This window comes from Crotalus tigris, unplaced genomic scaffold (genome assembly GCF_016545835.1).
Source record: "Crotalus tigris isolate CLP2741 ecotype Arizona unplaced genomic scaffold, ASM1654583v1 scf7180000024419.1143555, whole genome shotgun sequence".
NCBI classification, from domain to species: Eukaryota; Metazoa; Chordata; class Lepidosauria; order Squamata; family Viperidae; genus Crotalus; species Crotalus tigris.
This window is the reverse complement of record NW_024100585.1, coordinates 694,010-712,469: the sequence shown is the minus strand read 5'-3', so window position 1 is coordinate 712,469 and position 18,460 is coordinate 694,010. Positions and strand designations below refer to the sequence as shown.

Genomic DNA, 18,460 nt, shown 5'->3' with positions numbered 1-18,460 from the left:
AAATATATATATATACATTGCTTACTGGTGTACACCGCTTAGAGAGTGCTTGCACTTAAAGCGGTATATAAGTCTCATAAATAAATAAACTAAGATAATAACTCTAAACTTTACTCAAGTGAATCAATAAAACACTATCTAGGCTCATTGAAAGTTTTAATCATATTTGAAGTAGATAATTAAGTATTGGATTCTGAGTTTTGGAACATGTATGGTCCAGCATATTGATACTACAGCTGAATCTCCTTTTGCCTTAACTAAACTATAGCATAGATAAGAGAGTTACAGAATCTTGGCATGTCATAGATCATGGCTTCAGTTGTGACTTGTCACTTATATTCTGTACTGATATAATGAATCAGCACAGAATGAAGAAGAATAATTTTGATCGATTAGGAGAAGCAAAGAGCTGATCATACATTAGACAGTTGCCTCAGAACCCTCAGAGTCAGTTGGCAGGCTCAACGGGCTTCTGTACATAATAACTCCATCTGATCTATGAATTAATAATTAAGAAGCAGCAGGTAGTTCAAAATGTTTCTTTCTTCTGCTAAATGTCTTCTTGATTATATGGCTCATGAGTAATACTTGTTGAACTGCAGCACAGTTCTTAGTAGTTGTAGTGTTAGCTCTTCCAGCAAAGTTCTGGCTGATTTTGAAGAGCTGAAGAATAAGTGTCATAGCACATATTAAACCATCTAAATTTAATAGCATTAACCTGTGAGTTTGTAGAAATTGCTCAACCTCAATTCCATCAGTCGCACATGATCTCTAAGAATTACTGTCTGCTAACATAGGGAGGGTTGTGAGTTACTCTTCTTACATTGGAACAATGAGGGATATTACTGTTACATGGACAGCTGTCTTGATGCAAGTCTCATCTCCTGAAAATGTGGAATAAGCTGCAAGATTTAAAATGTTTTAATTAAAAAAACATGAAATATAAATATATATCCATGCCACCATATTTCCATAAGAGGTGTGGACTTCTGTCAATGAAAGCTTCAAGCAGCAACCTGACAGTTGTTTACTGATACTTCAGTTTGGATTCCTGCACTGAAAAATGCATTGGACATAAAGGTTTAAATGAACTCTAAGTAGAGTAACAGCTTATTTTGTAATTGAAAGATCAAGCTGTTAAAGATACTGCACCTTTTCCAACACTATATCTGTTATTATTTGATGAAATAGTTGCATCATTTAGGCCTGTATTTAAAGGAACAACAATTGCACAGAAATAAACAGAAAAATGACATACTTACAGAAATATCATCACTAAAGTCTATTTCATCCAAATCTAGGTACTCAGGAGCTTCCATTATTCTGCTATGCACATTTTCATTGGATTAGCTGAATACTGAAGTTCTGTTTCAAAAGAGAAAAAGATAAAATTAAAACAATGCACTTAAAAGTAGACATGATAGTTGATATCTTCATTGCTCAGTTTGCAAAAAACTGTACACTTATCATGATGCTTGGTAAATATTCTCAATAAATTTTCAGTAGAGGCTTATCTATATTTTGAAAATTCTGCATAAAGATGGTCTACGTACAGAGTATCCCTGGGGAATTGTAGTTACCAGCACCAGCTGTAGAAGAGCTCCTTAGAGTTTCAGCCATCTCCCTTTTTAAAAGAAAACATATCTCAGATAAATTAGAGATTGGAGATATGAACTTAATTATATTTATTAACTATTAGAAAAATAAAATCATCTCAAGACTAAGTGGAAATAGTGGTTTTAGTTTTGTAACTTCCATTTTTAGTGAGATCTCTAAATTTTATTATTTAATATCAATAAATCATTTTATTATTTGAAACAGCTGAGTTTCAGTGTAGATTTAGGAAGATCCTTTCAAATTTTAGGAACAGGAATATTGAGCGAAAGTCTGTGGAGATTCTCAATCATCCAGGTCATAGTTATTTTTTTCTTCAAAAGGCAACTGGATTGTTTTTTCCTTCAGGAAGAAGAAGAAAATATTTTGCTTCTCACCCAAGAAACTTCATTGGTTTATGAACTGCTCATGTTCATGTTCAACTGTTCATCCAAGAAGCTTCATAAGTTTAGAACTGATGAGGCTTCTTGGATGAGAAGCAAAACATTTTTTTCTTCTTCCTCAAGAAAGAAACAATCCAGGTTGCCTTTTGAAGAAAAAAGCACCTTTGAGGACTATGGAGCATTCTAGAAAAGCTTAGAGTAATGAATCAGCTAAGGATTAAGCAGGTTATGCTATGTATTTTATATGCCTTATTTCCGGTAGAAACACTATATTGAGTGGGGAGTCATGGCTAAAGTAGGACTTTTACTAGCTGCAGGGGGTGCTAAGATTTTATAAACAAAACTACCAAGAACGTGCATGAGTGTATGTATTCATTTGTTCATTCAGTAAATGGTGCTATCTGAAAGTTGCTCTATGTTAAATGTGGAAAGCATCTGTTGAGTCCTTGGCGCAAAGCAGACACGAGAAGCAGTTGGAGTTCTCAGTTTTCTTTATTCTGCGTTCAGCTTACAAGTAGATGGCTTTCCTTGAGCTTCCCAAATGCTCGCAGCCTCTTATATAGGCAACTCCCAGGTAAATGTGTTACTTTTCCCGCGCCAGCACCCGCGCATGCGCACGGCGCTGGCGACAGCCTGTCTGGTCCCGGGCAGCCTTGCACCTGCCCGGGACTGCCTGCAAACGCCCGAGCCGTTTGCAAGGCTCGGGACATAACACCCCTTTCCCCCGGGCTGAAACTACTACCAACATATAATCATTTGTTCTATACAGCGTTCCGCTCCCCAGTGCTTCCACTGTTTGCTGGCTTTTGCCTTGCCAGCAATGTTATATAATCCTCTAGGTACTTAGGAGATTTCTTTGCTCTCTGTGACCTTCTCAGCTCTGGTTTATTAGCAGGAGTTCCCTGACTGGAGGGAGATGTGAGCCTGTTCTCCTTATTTTGTCTTGGTGCCTTCCAAGGGCTGTGCCCTGATGCCTGGCCTGCTTGCTCGCCCACCGGGCTCGTCAGGCCAGGGCTTCTGTCACTTTGTGACCTGGTTGACCTGCCTAGCTGTAGACCCTCGGGCCCCCTGAAGTGATAGCCACTGCTGGGCGTCTCTGTTGAACCTCCTAGGTCCGTCCAAGACCTGTCAGGAGGCTGTCCATTCCCTGAACCCCGTTCTGTGTCCGGGCTTGTGTGGGTTCCTGTACTTTCCCAAAACTCAGTTATTCCCTGATTTGGGCTAGAGGTGTTGTAGTCGGGACTTGGTTCCTCGACCACCTCCCTGTATGTTTGACCCCCTGTAGGATTTGGGGTAAGGTCAGGCCAACCTTGGGGATTGTGTGCCAGCTCTCTTGCGGGGAATGATTTGTTGGGATGCCCCCGGGTATCCTCCGTGACTGGAGTGCTGTGTGATATGTGTGGAAAGTGAGTATGCCCCTGGGGTGACTCCCTGGCTGGAGTAGGCGTGGATGCCTGGTAGTTGGGTAGGCTCATAGAATTCTTGTTCGGAGCTCTCGCGGAACCCTGGAATGGGCCGTTTGTGGCTCCATCAATGGAGATGGGCAGCAGCTCGTGCCCTTCCCTTTGCTCCAAAGGGTCCCCCTCCCCCCTGGAAAAGACCCAGGAGTCTCAGCTGGAAGATGCCGCCTAGGGCGGAATTGGTCGATGTGCCTGCGCAGGACACGACCGTTGTCCAGAGCTACCTCGTAGGATAGAGGACCCGTGACCCTGGAGACAGAAGCGGGGACCCATGTATGACCAGGCCCGTAATTGCGAGTCCAGACCGGGGCACCCTCAAGTAGTTGTCTAGGTGCCCTAGGATGTGAGGTAGATGAAGGCAATCTGTCCGGATGCAACCGGTCAAGTTTAGTAGTAAGTTGACGCCCCCAACGAAGTTCAGCTGGACTTCTCCCTGTAGAAGTGGACGGTGTGGTGCGATAAGAAAGGAGAAAGTCAGCCAACCTGTGATGCCAGTCCCCGTAGGTGAGTCTTTTCAAGGCGTCCTTTGTGATGCGCACCATGCGTTCAGCCATACCGTTGGTGGACGGGTGGAAAGGCGCAGACGTGGCATGACGAATCATGTTAGACTGTAAAAAAGCTTGGAATTCGGAGGAAGTGAATTGAGGGCCGTTGTCGGACACAATGACATCTGGCAGCCCGTGTGCAGCAAAAATCCCCCTCAGTACCTGAATAGTCTTTGCAGTGATGGTGGATGAGACAGGTACAACCTCAAGCCATTTCGAGTGGCTGTCAACAAGGACCAAGAAGAACTGGCCCTGAAAGGGCCCAGCGTAGTCAATGTGCACCCTAGACCATGGGGACTGTGTTTCCTCCCATCTGTGCACGGGAGCTTGGGGCATCTCTGGGCGAGATCGTTGGCACAGGTGGCATGCATGCACCTTAGCCTCAATATTTTTATCTAAACCAGGCCACCATAAGTGGCTGCGTGCAAGAGCCTTCATACGAACAATGCCAGGATGACCCTCGTGGAGGGATTCCAAGACCCTAGTCCTCATTGAGGTGGGAATGACAACTCTGTTTCCCCAAAGCAAACAACCCTGAGAAAGGGACAGCTCGTTCCTTTTGGACCAGAAACTCTGAAACTCAGGACTAGGGCAGTCTCAGGCCAACCAGACAAAACCCAGGAACGGACACGTGAAAGTGTGTGATCTGTACCTGTTTCAGCGGCAACATCCCTGGCACTAAGAGGGAGCTCGGGCAAGGCTTGGATTGATAGAATGTTGACAGCTGGCGCAGGGTCAGCTTCCACTGTTGGCAGAGGCAGTCTACTGAGGCCATCAGCATGGCCCATATCTTTCCCAGGCTTGTGGAGTAAAGAAAAATCATATGCAGACAAAAAAATAGACCACCTAAGCATTCTAGGGGAAATGATTTGGGGAGTCTGCTTACGTGTGGTAAACAGTCCCAGCAGAGGCTTATGGTCAGTGAAGACCGTGAACTGCCTGCCATATAGAAAATCATGGAATTTTTTAATTCCCGCAACAACAGCCAGAGCCTCCCTGTCTATCTGAGCGTAGTTGCGCTCGGCAGAAGACAATGTTCTTGAATAATATGCAACAGGAACCTGAGTTCCATCAGACCTGAGGTGGCTCAGGACAGCCCCAACCCCGTAAGGGGACGCATCACACGCGATGCACACAGGAAGAGACTCGTTGAAATGTGCAAGTACACTGTTAGAAGTGAGCAAGGCCTTGACTTCGTTAAAGCAGGCCTCATGCGTCTGTGACCACCGCCACACTGCTTGCTTGTCTAGTAGCCTGTGAAGAGGCTCAGCTACACTAGCTTTATGTGGAAGAAAAGAATTGTAGAAATTCAGGAGACCCAGGAAGGCCTGAAGTTCGGCCTTGGACTTTGGCCTAGGTGCTTCTAAAATGGCAGTTAGTTTGGATTCAGCAGGGTGAATTCCAGCAGCATCAATTTTGAATCCCAGAAATTCAGTAGAAGGCACCCCAATTTTGCATTTGTCTTTTTTGAGCTTGAGGCCTGTTTTCCTGAAGCTTAACAGAACAGCCCTTAGCCTTTCAGCTAGAATGTGTGTGGAGTCTCCTGCAATTAAGACATCAAAGTAGGGGCAAACCCCCGGTATGCCCCGCAGTGTGTTTTCCATTACGCTTTGGAAAATCCCAGGAGCGACATTCACTCCAAACTGCAGCCTTTTTACCTTAAAGGCTCCCCTGTGGGTCACAATAGTCTGAGCTATAGCAGCATCATCATCAACAGGCAGCTGTTGATACGCTTGAGCTAGGTCAAGCTTTGCAAAAACGCGCCCCCCCTTGAGGGAGGCCAGAATATGACTGACCACAGGAACAGGATAGGCATGTTGCTGCAATGCCTTATTCAGAGTGCATTTGTAGTCAGCACAAATGCGAATGTCCCCATTTGCCTTTAGAGGCGTGACAATGGGGGTCTCCCAAGGACTGAATCAACAGGTTCTAGGATTCCCTGTTGAATCAGTTTGTCTAACTCAGTGTCAATTTTACTCTTTAAAGCAAAAGGGACCCTTCTTGCTGTAATTCTAATGGGAGTGACAGTGGGGTCTAGCTTTAAGGACACAGGGGGTCCTTTGAATGTGCCCAGCTGGGGGCTGAAAACATCTGCAAATTCTTTGCAGACTTCCTGTAGGTCGAGTGTTTGTAAGCTGTTGAGTCCTGTGACGTGTATCCCCAGGGCCTCAAACCAATCGAGTCCTATGAGACTCGTTCGTTCACCCCCTACTACTAATACGTCTAGTGGACCTTCAAAACTCTTGTATTGCACGTTAAGGGTGGCCTCCCCCTTAACACACACTCTTGAATTTTGAAAATCTGTTAACACAATGTCAGAAGGCCTTAACTTGGCCTTGAGTTCCACTACCGGAACAAATCTTCCTAAATGTATGCAAGGAGATGATTGAAAGGGCAGACCCTGTGTCCAGTTCCATAGACAATGGAACCCCTTGTAGCTTCACCTTGAGTGACAGCTTTTTCTTAATGGGCTTGTGTGTGCCTGTCCTAAGGATGCTTCTTCGCGAAGCGCAAAACCCTACCCTATTCTGGCTGGGGAATCTGGTACCTTTCAGGCGCAGTTCTTCCTGAGGTTGTACCTTTTGTCGGCCCAGACACACAGCTGCAATGTGTCCTTGTTTGCCGCATGCCCGGCAGGTAGCGGAGCGGAACTTGCAGTCGGTTCTCCTGTGGCGACCTCCACAGCCGATGCACTTGAGCAGAGCTGAAGAGCTTCCCTTCTGATTTTCTTCCTTCGTGGGGTGGAGACGGTCGACTTCCTCGTCCGGATCCTCCTTGGAGTTTCTTTGGACGTCTTCCTGATGCACGGATGCAACCTCTGGACTGTTTCTGATCGGCCGCATGTTCTTGACAGCGTCGCCTGCTGCTTCTTCTGCGGTGACTTCCCTTAAGGCATCTTGGTAGGACAATTCTTCTTTAGCGAAAAGTCTCTGTTGTAGATCTCGATGCCTTAACCCGCACACGAATCGGTCCCTCAGTCGTTCTTCGAGGTCTTTGAACTCGCTGTCCTTGGCGGCCTTCCGTAATGCGGCGATGAATTCTTTGGCCGACTCACCGGGCCGTTGATCCCTCTGCTCGAAGGTGTGGCGCCATGCGATGACGGACATCTTGGGGTGGAAGTGCTCCTTCAATAGCTTCTTCAGATCTGCGTAGCTGACAGACTCTACTGGAACAGGTGCTGCAAGGTTTTCTGCGATGTCGAAGGCGTCTTGACCGCAAACACAAAGCAGGGTGGCAGCCTTCAAGCTCTCTTCCCTCACTTGGTTTGCCTTGAAGTAGTTCTCCACCCTGGCTACGTATGACTCCCACCGCTCTGGATGTGAGACGTCGAATCCGAAAGCCTTCCGATTTTCGCCATCTTCAGGAGACGGGTCTATCAGCCAGCCTACCCCCGAATGCGCACTGGATTGGCGGGTAGCTGCCGAGTCGACGCCGTTCCGCCGCTCAGGACTCACTTGGGTAAGCTTACACTTCTTCCTTTCCAGGCGGTGTAAGGCAATCCCACCTTCGTCGCCAGTGTTGAGTCCTTGGCGCAAAGCAGACACGAGAAGCAGTTGGAGTTCTCAGTTTTCTTTATTCTGCATTCAGCTTACAAGTAGATGGCTTTCCTTGAGCTTCCCAAACGCTCGCAGCCTCTTATATAGGCAACTCCCAGGTAAATGTGTTACTTTTCCCGCGCCAGCACCCGCGCATGCGCACGGCGCTGGCGACAGCCTGTCTGGTCCCGGGCAGCCTTGCACCTGCCCGGGACTGCCTGCAAACGCCCGAGCCGTTTGCAAGGCTCGGGACATAACAGCATCCAGAAATTTTATTCTCAGGTCCCAGTAGTATTGTGAGTTGCCTCTTGCTGACTAGCTTGCAGATCATGAATTATTCTTGATGGCTTTTATAGTTCTTTCTCAACTGTGAGTTCTGTCCAAGATTTCATGAATAGATAAAATTAGACTGCTAGGCTGGTAGTCTTTGAAAGCCATGTTGTTTATTATCAGTTGTAAGGAATTAATGTTAAAGTAACTCATAGGTTGTGACAACAAATTAATCTGGCTATTCAGAATGCACAATATCATTTTATAGTCCAACCCAGAGAAAAATGTCTGGGGAAAATGATATTTGATTTATAAATACTGAAGAGCTTTACAGACCAAACAAATGCATAGTTTAAAGTAAACCAAGTAACACAAAGAACATAAGCAGATCCCAGAGAGAAAATAAATATTAATTTCATAGGGGAAATGCAGCCAGTGCAACTTAGATGTCATTTTTATACATTAACAATATATTGAAGGATCAGTATTTGCATACCAAGTAGAATATAATGTGGATGTTCTTCAAACTTAAAGTCTTAAATAATAATAGCTTGTAATCTTTTCTAACATGCTTTTCTTGATTACAACAGCCACAATTCAACAAAAGTTAAGCACTTTTAATTTCTATTTATTTTAATTCCCACTAAGCATCGATATTTTCCAATGAAGTTAGTAGAGGTGAAAAATGGTTAATTTTGCTGAACAGGTCATGCCTGGGCATTTTCTTTCTAATCTCCATGGCTCTATGTATTCCAATAGTGCTATTTAAAATGTAGATTGCAAGATTCTCACTTTTATGTATTTATTTATAAAAAATATATCACGATACAAATATAAGAGTCCTAATACAAATATCTTGGACTCCTAGTGGGCAATCACTTAAATATGAGCCAGCAGTATGCTGCAGCTGCCAAAAAAAGCCAACACAATCTTAGGCTGCATTTACAGAAGGGTAGAATCAAGATAGTGTGAAGTGTTAGTGTTATAAAGTGTTATAAAGTGTTATCACTTTATAATGCCTTGGTAAGACCACACTTGGAATGCTCCATCCAGTTTTGGTCACCATGAAATAAAAAAGATGTCGAGACTCTAGAAAGAGTACAGAGAAGAACAACAAAGAGGCTAAACCATATGGAGAAAGGTTGCAGGAATGGGACATGTCTAATTTAATGAAAAGAAGGACTGGAGTGACATGATAGCAGTGTTCCAATATCTAAGAGGCTACTACAAAGAAAAGGGGGTCACCTATTTTCCAAAGCACCTGAAGGCAGGACAAGAAGCAATGGATGGAAATTAATCAAGGAGAGAAGCAACCTAGAACTAAGGAGAAATTTCCTGACAATAAACCAGTGGAAAGGCTTGCCTTCAGAAGTTATGAGTGCCCAATCACTGGAGGTTTTCAAGAAGAGATTGGATAGCCATTTGTCCAGAATGGTATAGGGCCTATGGCCTGAACAGGAAGTTGGACTAGAAGACTTCCAAGGTCCCTTCCAATTCTGTTTTCTGTTCTGTTATTCTGTTAAGACTCCTAGTGGCTCACAAAATAATACTATATAATAAAATAGAACATAAAATAAATATGAAACAAACAAGCCCCTCATGTGTTCTATATAATTGCTGCTTAGTTGGAAAGAATTCTGAGGTTAAGGCTTCTCAGCAATACTATGCGGCTAATGAGGACATAAAACATTATTAGGGAAGAGGTCCACTTTAAGCTTAAGAGAAAGAATTCTGTCACCTTGAAAACTTTGCCTTAACAATTCCCTGGTTAAAAAGTTTGTAGGCACAACAAAACTTTACATATTTAGTAACTGAATCTCAAATGACAGTAACTGGTTGGGAAAAATGGAAACATGGCAGTTAGTTCAATGAAAGTGTGGCTCTTGGGTCAATGGTAGAGAATTTGTTTAATAATTTAATTTTTATTTCTATTTATTTTATATTGTCAATTGTTATATAGCAATTTAAATATAGCAATATTTAGAAAAATAAATTATAAAGCAATTCAAAATGTTTTAAGGGAAAGTATGTAAACATTTTAAATTAAAAAATCATTAACTAGGTGAATTCTTTATTTAAGAAGTGAAATGTGCAAAATAGCAATCTCCTAAAATTGTTGCAAGAATATATACTGTGCAGGGTACTAATCACCACATCTGGAAAAGGAGATAGAAGAGCTGAAAAAATTGCAGAACAGGATAAGGAAAATGATTCAGAGGCTAAAGCTATCCCCCAGTGGAAAAAATACAGAGCATTTGGGGCTTATCTTGGAACTGCGTTTTCCCAAAAATAAGACCTATCCTGAAAATAAGCCCTAGCTTGATTTTTACATATGCACCTAATATAAGCCCTATCCCCAAAATAAGCCCCCGTGAGGCTTACGTGTAAAAATCAAGCTAGGGCGGGGTGGGGAGTGGGGGTGGAGCTGCCCCACCTGCTTACTTAAGGTCTGCTGCAGTCAATCCTCCCACGCCACAACACCTGTCGCACTGCTGAGTTCTTCTGAGACTACATGGCTCGTTGTGTCTATTGCACCGCTGCCTCCGCTCACAGCAGGCCGCATGACTTGTGCCGATTTTGCTGCTGACACTGCTCACGGCAGGAGGCTGTGAGGCTTGTTGGGCCAATTGCGCAACTGCTGCAAGTGGCGACACCAGCATGATCAGTGCGATGCACCATGTGACCTCCAGATGTGAGCAGCATCAGCGCTGCGATCAGCATGACGACCCTCACAACCTCCTGCTGCAAGTGGATGCAGAAGAACTTGGGCAGTGGTGCGACAGGTGTTGGGGCATGGGAGGCCTGGCTGTGGCAGTCCTAAGATAAGACATCCCCTGAAAATAAGGCCTGGTGCCTATTTTGGAGGAAATATAAATATAAGACCAGGTCTTATTTCGGGGAAAACACCGTAGAAGTATAAAATCATGTAGGATATATGTTTTTATCTGTCTCTCACATGTGAGAACTTGGGTCCATCTATTCAATTATACATGGGGAGATTTAGGATTAGTACAAAGAAGTACTTCCCTATGAATAAACATTTACATTGTGTAATTATGATAATGACTCCTACTTTAGAATTTAGAAGTGGCCAAATCCAGTGAAGAGTGGGCTACCAGTTGCAACTGGTCTCAGTGACTGTTTGCTAATTTTGAATGCTTCCTCTTAGGGAGAAATAATGGAGGAGGCATTGTTATGAACTTCCTGAAAGCTTCTATATGGTTTCCATATGACAAGGCTGGATTAGAAGGGTATTTGGCCTGATCCAGGATGGCTTTTCCTATGTTCTAAGTGAAGATTTGTCACCTCTCTTTCATACTGAATGAAGCATTCACATCTAACATTACATATACTATCTGCATTGTGTAAGATTTTGTTTTAAAGAATCTCTCTTCATCTACAAGATTCATATACGCAAAAGCTTGACATGTGATTTGGTAAATATTTAGTTTGAACAGTGAGGGGTCCCTAGTGCTCTCTGAGCTTGGTTGTTTTCTTGCAGATGTTTCATTAACCAGAATAGATAATCTAGCACTGATGTTACCTAGTTTGGGCAATAAAACATCTGCAAGAAAACAATCAAGCTCAGAGAGCACCAAGGACTGTTCAACTCTGAGATACAAATATTCTCCTTTATTAATTTGAACAGTCTTCCATTTTTTATAAAAAAGACAGAACAATCTTCTTTAGAAGATTTTACCTAATTGTTCTATTTTCTCTTAAAATCTCTATTTTGCCAGCATGATGGATTTTTTTTTTTTGCCCTTACCAACCTTAGAAACTAAGACATTTTTCTCTTAATATGCATATTGTTATCCCATTTTCATCTAAGCTCCTTTCCAGTCTGGAAACAGAAGGAGCAGAAACTATGATTATTATACAGTCTTCCCACATGCTGCTGTATTTCTCTGGTTTTAAATCAAATGAGTGAAAATGGAATTTCAGCATTTGCAGCTTTTCAGTATTGGCAAGTCTGTTTAGGCTCTATAGGTTTGAACTCAATTTGCTGGCAAGCCCTTTGTTTCAGGCTGTATAATTAAGATTTAATTAGATCAGTTAAGCTAGCTATAAAACCAACTTTTCTGAGCCTGTAAAGGCAAAAGTAAATTGACAAAAAAAGAGACTGATATAGACATATGAATGCAACCCAGATGACTGAATTCAGACATAACTCTAAAGCATCATTAAGCTTCTAATCTTTTCCTTGTGGGCTTTTTGTAAAGAGAAGTGTGAGGGTGGTATATATGACACTAAATCATAGTTTAGGATTGCAGATGAATTGAATCAAAATAAAGAATGAGTATATAATCTCTGTAATGTTGTTCCTTTTTTTGAAAGGAGAAACAATTGCAGGGATTAGGCAAATGAGCATTCTCTTCACATCATGTTACAACATTTCTGTTATATGTCTACAGTATATGTACAAGACTTGCATCCAGAGACCAGATAGGAATCAATTACATAAATAATTTTTCAACAGCTTAGATTTCCATAAAGAAATTTGGGACATTATACTATTAATTTAAAGTCACTGTAATGTAGAAAGTGTTTTTGGACACTCAGAATCAAAGTTTATGCTGGTTTTGGTTTAGACATCATATTCCAGCTGCTAGGCAACAGGCGGTATGTTCAAAGAGTTAAACAATCATGGGTACACAGAGAAGAACCAATGTAAATCTCAATCATGTTTTTAATTTCCATTTATTTTTGCTTAATTATAATGCAAGGAAAATGAGTAAAGATGTAGGCAATTTTAATCTCATAGCATTAGTATCATGAACCCTATCAGGTGAAGATGTGGAAGAAGAATCAACCGAATAAACAAAGCTGCATTTCAGTAATAACAGTACATGTTTTTTGTTCAGAAAAGGCACTTCAGTTGAGGGCACTTTCAGGTAAAATCAAAAGTGTACTTGAATCCTCAGAAACCTTCTCCCACCAAACTCATATAGTTAAGCAAAGTTTTTTTTTAAAAAATGTTTATTTCTTATCTATGCATTTGTTTATTTATAGGACACATATAAAAGCAATTTTGCAGGGAATTTTATAATGAACAAAATAGTACAGTATTAAAATTCTGAAAAATGACAGTAAGAAAAATTTTATTTGAATGCAAATGCAAAGCATGATAACAGTAATAACCCCAAACCAACCTTATCAAATATAAAATGGACTAAGAACAGCCAATGAAAAAGAAGAATTTAAACCAGCAACGTGTAAGACTGATTAATATAGCTTAAACTGATCATATCCCCAGGGAATGGGCAGCCTTGGGGATACCATTCTCCAGGCTGCAGAAAGTGGATGAGATGAGAAAAGCAGATCTCTGGGAGCCAATATCACAGAAGATGTGGCAGAGAGAGTTTGAATCTTTGCAATTTCTTTTTATACATGCACAATTAATTTACAAAGTAATGCATAGTTCATTATTGTGGTGACTTTCTCATGGCGTACTTTAATACAATATATAGTACTCATATATATTCTGAACACAGTCTATCCATTCTTTCAAAACAGTTTCTTTATAGATGGCACCTTGATCCACAAAAAATGTCTCGTATGTATCCTGACTTACAGCCTAAATGTTGGAGATGTGGATGTTTGGATGCTACTTACTATCATATCTGGTGGTCGTGTAAAAATATAAAAGCTTTTTGGATTAAGATATGGTGGAATATTCAAAGAATTTTTAGGAGGAGAGTAAAATTTACCCTACAATTATTTTTGTTAGGTATTGTTACTGATTGTGATACTAAAGAGATTATATTGATGTTAAATTTAATTACAGCCGCAAGGCTGTTAGTAGGGCAATATTGGAAGAAGGAATCTTTGCCTACCTTGCAAGAGTGGTTTTTTAAAGTTTCTTATCTGGCGGAAATGGCAAAGATTTCGGCTTTTTTAAAGGAGCAATCACAAGAGAAATTTTTTGCCGTATGGGAAAAATGGATAAATTTCATACAATATAAATTGGCTATAAAAAATACCATTTAGCTTTTTCATAACTTGTATTTAAATTTGATATTTTATAGATTGTATTCTTTCTTTCTTTTCTTTTCCTTTATTTCTTTTTTTCTTTCTTTTTCTTTTCTAAGTATTTTTTTAATGTATATGTTTTTATTGTTATATATATTTTATTGTTAATTACCTTATAAGTTGATTAATTTTTTTTAGAATTTTTAAAATTTTAATTAAGCCTATATTCAGCTCTGGGAAGCTCGGGGGGGATGGAGGGGGGTGGTTTGGGAGGGTTTGGGGGAGGGTTGTTTTATTTTTTGTTGTTTTTTTGTTTTTTGTAAAACTTTTAAAAAAAATTTAAATAAAAAAAAACAGTTTCCAAACTAGTTGAATTTTTTGTGAAAACCTGTGTTCCTTATGACACATGAAATAGTTATTCCCATGCAAGATTGTTATAAAGATGTATTGAATACCTAGGGTTAGCCTCAAATATGTATGATGAAGTGTTAAAAAACTAGAAAGATTCTGCTATAATGTATAAAATTTATAAAGCAAATTGCAGTCCATTATGATTTTTAATTATTTTTAAATTTTTATCTACATTTGTGATTTAAAAATATACTTTGAATTTGAAAATTACAAAATGAAATATTAAATATTTAATTGTTTTATACGAGGGGAATTTGGAAATAAACCTCCATTTGGTTATCAATGACAGACACTCGCAGATACCAAACTTTTATTATACACATTAGAAAACTACAACATTACATTACTTTTTGACATAATTACCATTCAAATTGAGGCACTTGTCATAATGTTTTACAAGGTTTGAAATTCCTTAGTAGTAGTTGCTCGGTGCCAAGTATGGGCTATAGGGTGGGTGATCAAAAACATCCCAACTACTTCAAAAGTTCTTAGATGCATCTAGTGGTATGCGGGCGAGCATTATTGTGAACCAACACCACAACGGAAATCAGCATGCTCGGACACTTGTTATGGGTGTTCGTCTGAGTTTTCATAACATTTCACAGTAGATTTCTGAACTGATGGTCGAACCAAGCTCCATGAACTTCACTAGCAGTACTCCTTTGGCATCTTCACATTTGGTGGGATTTTCTATGGCACCACTTCCAGTGTGGTGTTGGTTCACAATAATGCTCGCCCACACACCGCTAGATGCACCCAAGTACTTTTGAAGCAGTTCCATTTGGGTGTTTTTGATTACACCCCTCCCCATAGCCCAGATTTGGCATCGAGCAACTACTACTAAGGAGGTTCAAACCTTGTAAGATGTTATGACAAGTGCCTCAATTTGAATGGCGATTATGTCAAAAAGTAATGTAATATTGTAGTTTTCTAATGTGTATAATAAAAGTTTGGTGTCGGCGAGGGTCTGTCATTAATAACCAAATGAAGGTTTATTTCCAAATTGCCCTTGTACAAACAACACCGCTGTCTACAATATTTACCTCTCAAAACTTTTTGATTGATCCTAATGTGCTTTATAATATAAAAGATTACTAAAATAATAGATTCTCTCTTATCGTAGAAAAAAGCCTAGAAGAAATTAGTACCAGCTCATAACAAATAATCTTATTATGTTATGCAACTTATGAGAATTAATCAAAATACTATAAGAGTTGATAATGAAAACATACTTATATACTTCTTGTGACCTTTTGTTTGGTTCTAATAAAGGCATTGTCTAACGGTTGGTAGGTATATAAGTAGAAAGGCAGGCAGGCCAACAGACAGACAGGAATTCATTTAGAATTTCAAAAAAAGTCATATTAGTTTTTAAAAATAAACGAAATGAAATACTTTAGCCAGAAATCATGATTTTATACAAGGAGTGTGCCTTGTTTCAGATAAGAAAAAATAACGGACATGATCCTGCTCATTTTTGGAACAATCACAATATGCAGATTACCTAGTAGGATCAAGCTTTCTGACAAATGTAAATACTATGGAAAACAAGAAAGTTCATCTCTAAGTCTGAATTAAATGCCAGATATCAGGTGATAATTTAGTTGCAAAAGTGTTACAAAATGGTATTTGCAATTTCCATCAATTAGCACATGCCCAAAATGATGTTATTGAGCTATGCTAATTATTAACCACCATTGAGCAGACAGTACCTATTTTACATTTCTTTATTTCCCCTTCCTCATTTAACCACTAGTTGAAGGGGTCCACATATTTTTTCCTTCTTTTTCTGAAAGAAACCCCCTTGTAAAGTCATAAGAGACATCACCCTGCCGACAAAAGTGCGTATAGTCCAGGCCATGGTTTCCCAGTTGCAATGTATGGCTGTGAAAGTTGGACCATAAGAAAGGCTGAGCGACAAAGAATTGAGGCCTTTGAACTATGGTGCTGGAGAAGACTCCTGCGAGTCTCTTGGACTGCAAGGCATTCAAACAGGTCAGTCCTAGAAGAAATCAACCCCGACTGCTCTTTAGAAGGCCAGATCCTGACGTTGAAACTCAAATACTTTGGCCACCTAATGAGAAGGAAGGACTCACTGGAGAAGGGCCTAATGCTGGGAAAGATTGAGGGCAATAAAAGAAGGGGACGACAGAGAATGAGATGGCTGGATGGAGTCACTGAAGCAGTAGGTGTGAACTTAAATGGACTCCAGAAGATGGTAGAGGGCAGGAAGACCTGGAGGAACATTGTCCATGGGGTCGCGATGGGTCGGACACGACTTCGCAATTAACAACAACAACAACAAAAGTCATAACTATTCAAGAATATAGGTATTCTTGAATGAGAGGGCCAAAGATCGCCCAACTATTCCTTTCTACTGTGTGATAACTATGCATGTGTGGCTCGATGTATGAATTGTTTCTGACAGTGTCAGTTTTTCAAATGAGCCTGCACCTACATCTAGCCATTTCCTCCTCATAACTTAACACTACTGTAATTCAATGTTTTGAGGGGTTGCAAAAAAATCATTCTAAAACAATAGCTTACACAAAGCACAGTCTTTGGTTAATTGCAGCTGCCATCCAAATGCCATAAATCTGTTTCATCTCCCAGTCTGTTTCTGGGTTCAGTTCAAAGTTCTGGTATTAAATTGAACAGTTTCAAAAAATAGAGCTCAGATTCTGAAAACCGTGGTCTCTTCCCAGACTTTCAATCTTCTAACATACTAAAATACCCATATTCTTGAATGATTTTAGAGCAGTAGGGTTATGGGTGCTTTGTCTTTTGCTCTTCTCCACTGTTTTTTTTAAATATAATTACTGCTTTGTAATAAATGTTGTGAGCAGTTTTGTATTTTTTAAAAAAGAGAAAAACAATAAATATTTTAAATGTATAAAAATAAACATTGCTGCTAGAACTTGCCCATATAAAGATTCTTCTCGGTGTAGTTTTCAGAAGCCACAGGAGAACAGGGGAATAATCAGTAGTACAAACAAATCCTTGTTCCCCTTCTCACATAATCTTCCCTGTACACTTAAAGATACTTTTAAAAAAACAAAACAAATTGTGGTTGTTAGGCATATGGAGAAACATCTATAGAAGAAGACACAGTTGACAAAGAAACTGTTTTCTTCTCAACCTTATAACAGAAACATTTCACTTTTACTATTACTTTGTAGTTAATCAACATGAGGAAATAAGGGCTGACAGCTGAATATCCTGAAGATAGAACCGTCAGGACAGGTGGCGCAAAGTATTTAAATTTAAAATTCTTCAGGCACCTAATTAGGATAAAATTAGAAATCCAAAGTGAAATAATAACTGGTATTAACAACAGAAGAAATTTACATGCTCTGAGAACCTCAGTTTCACTAGCATCACGCCCAACCCATATGCATCCATATGTTGCTTTCTTATATTCACAAAGAAGGTGCATTATTCGGAATCCCACAAGCAGCATAGTTAGAAGAGGAAGAAGATCAATAGCCACTAGAAATAATTTTCCATAGAAAAACTCCACTTGATAATTTTTGTATTCAGTCTTACATTTAGTATAGATGAAACTGCCTGTTGATTCATTTTTTGTATACCCTTCATCATTTTTTCCTGTGTAAAGTGAAAATGGGCAACAAAAAGCAAAACCAGCAACCCAAAGTATACCAACTATGAACAAGTGACACTTCCAACACTCTGTCGTTGTAGCTTCAGTTGGAGGATGCACCACTCGACACAATTTAAAAGTGTAGAACACAATAATGTATAATGTGAACCATATGGCAAGAGAAGTAGTAAAATTCGTGAAGAAAGCAAGAAGTTTGCACCTATCTGAATCCAATGCGATGCCAGATGCATAAACAATCTTCAAGACATTCACCACCAAATTATATATAAGATGGACAAGCGCAAGGTTGACTATAAGTATCAATGGGATTCGTGATTTATCATTGATGCATCTCTTTGTGAAATAAATCAGCAATGGATTTCCAATCACGCTGCATGCGATTAAAATAGCACAGATAACAATCTCCAGTATGCTAATGCATGAGTCCATGTTTTCCATTTAGTAAGTCTGTCCAGAATTTTTCTGATCTTTATCACTTTTGAGCTTTAAAAAGCCTGGTAAAATTTCTTATCAAATTCATTTTTCCCCTCTTTGGTGGATTTTCAAAATGCATACAGCGCCAAGGAACTTCACCTATAATAGTCAGTCTCTTCACAGAATGCAAAAATGAAAAACAAAACCAAGCCAATGTTTTTTAAGTGAATGT

The 18,460-nt window shown here is 40.0% G+C and overlaps 2 protein-coding genes across 4 annotated transcripts in view; both read right to left on the bottom strand.

Annotated features, from left to right (window-relative positions):
- LOC120301983 (synuclein alpha interacting protein) overlaps nt 1-18,460 on the bottom strand; it is a 119,696-nt gene that overhangs the window by 56,758 nt on the left and 44,478 nt on the right. For 2 of the 3 annotated variants that reach the window (XM_039329856.1, XM_039329859.1), the window contains exon 2: nt 1,263-1,365. In XM_039329856.1, the coding sequence (XP_039185790.1) occupies nt 1,263-1,319 (57 nt within the window). In that variant the 5' untranslated portion in view covers nt 1,320-1,365. Of the gene's footprint in view, nt 1-1,262; nt 1,366-1,553; nt 1,608-18,460 lie in introns of those variants that run through there. The other variant, XM_039329857.1, reaches the window with a different exon arrangement.
- Nucleotides 17,213-18,243, bottom strand: LOC120301981. Its single transcript, XM_039329852.1, has one exon. It carries the CDS (start codon nt 18,241-18,243, stop codon nt 17,266-17,268), a length of 978 nt encoding a protein of 325 aa, XP_039185786.1. The 3' UTR covers nt 17,213-17,265.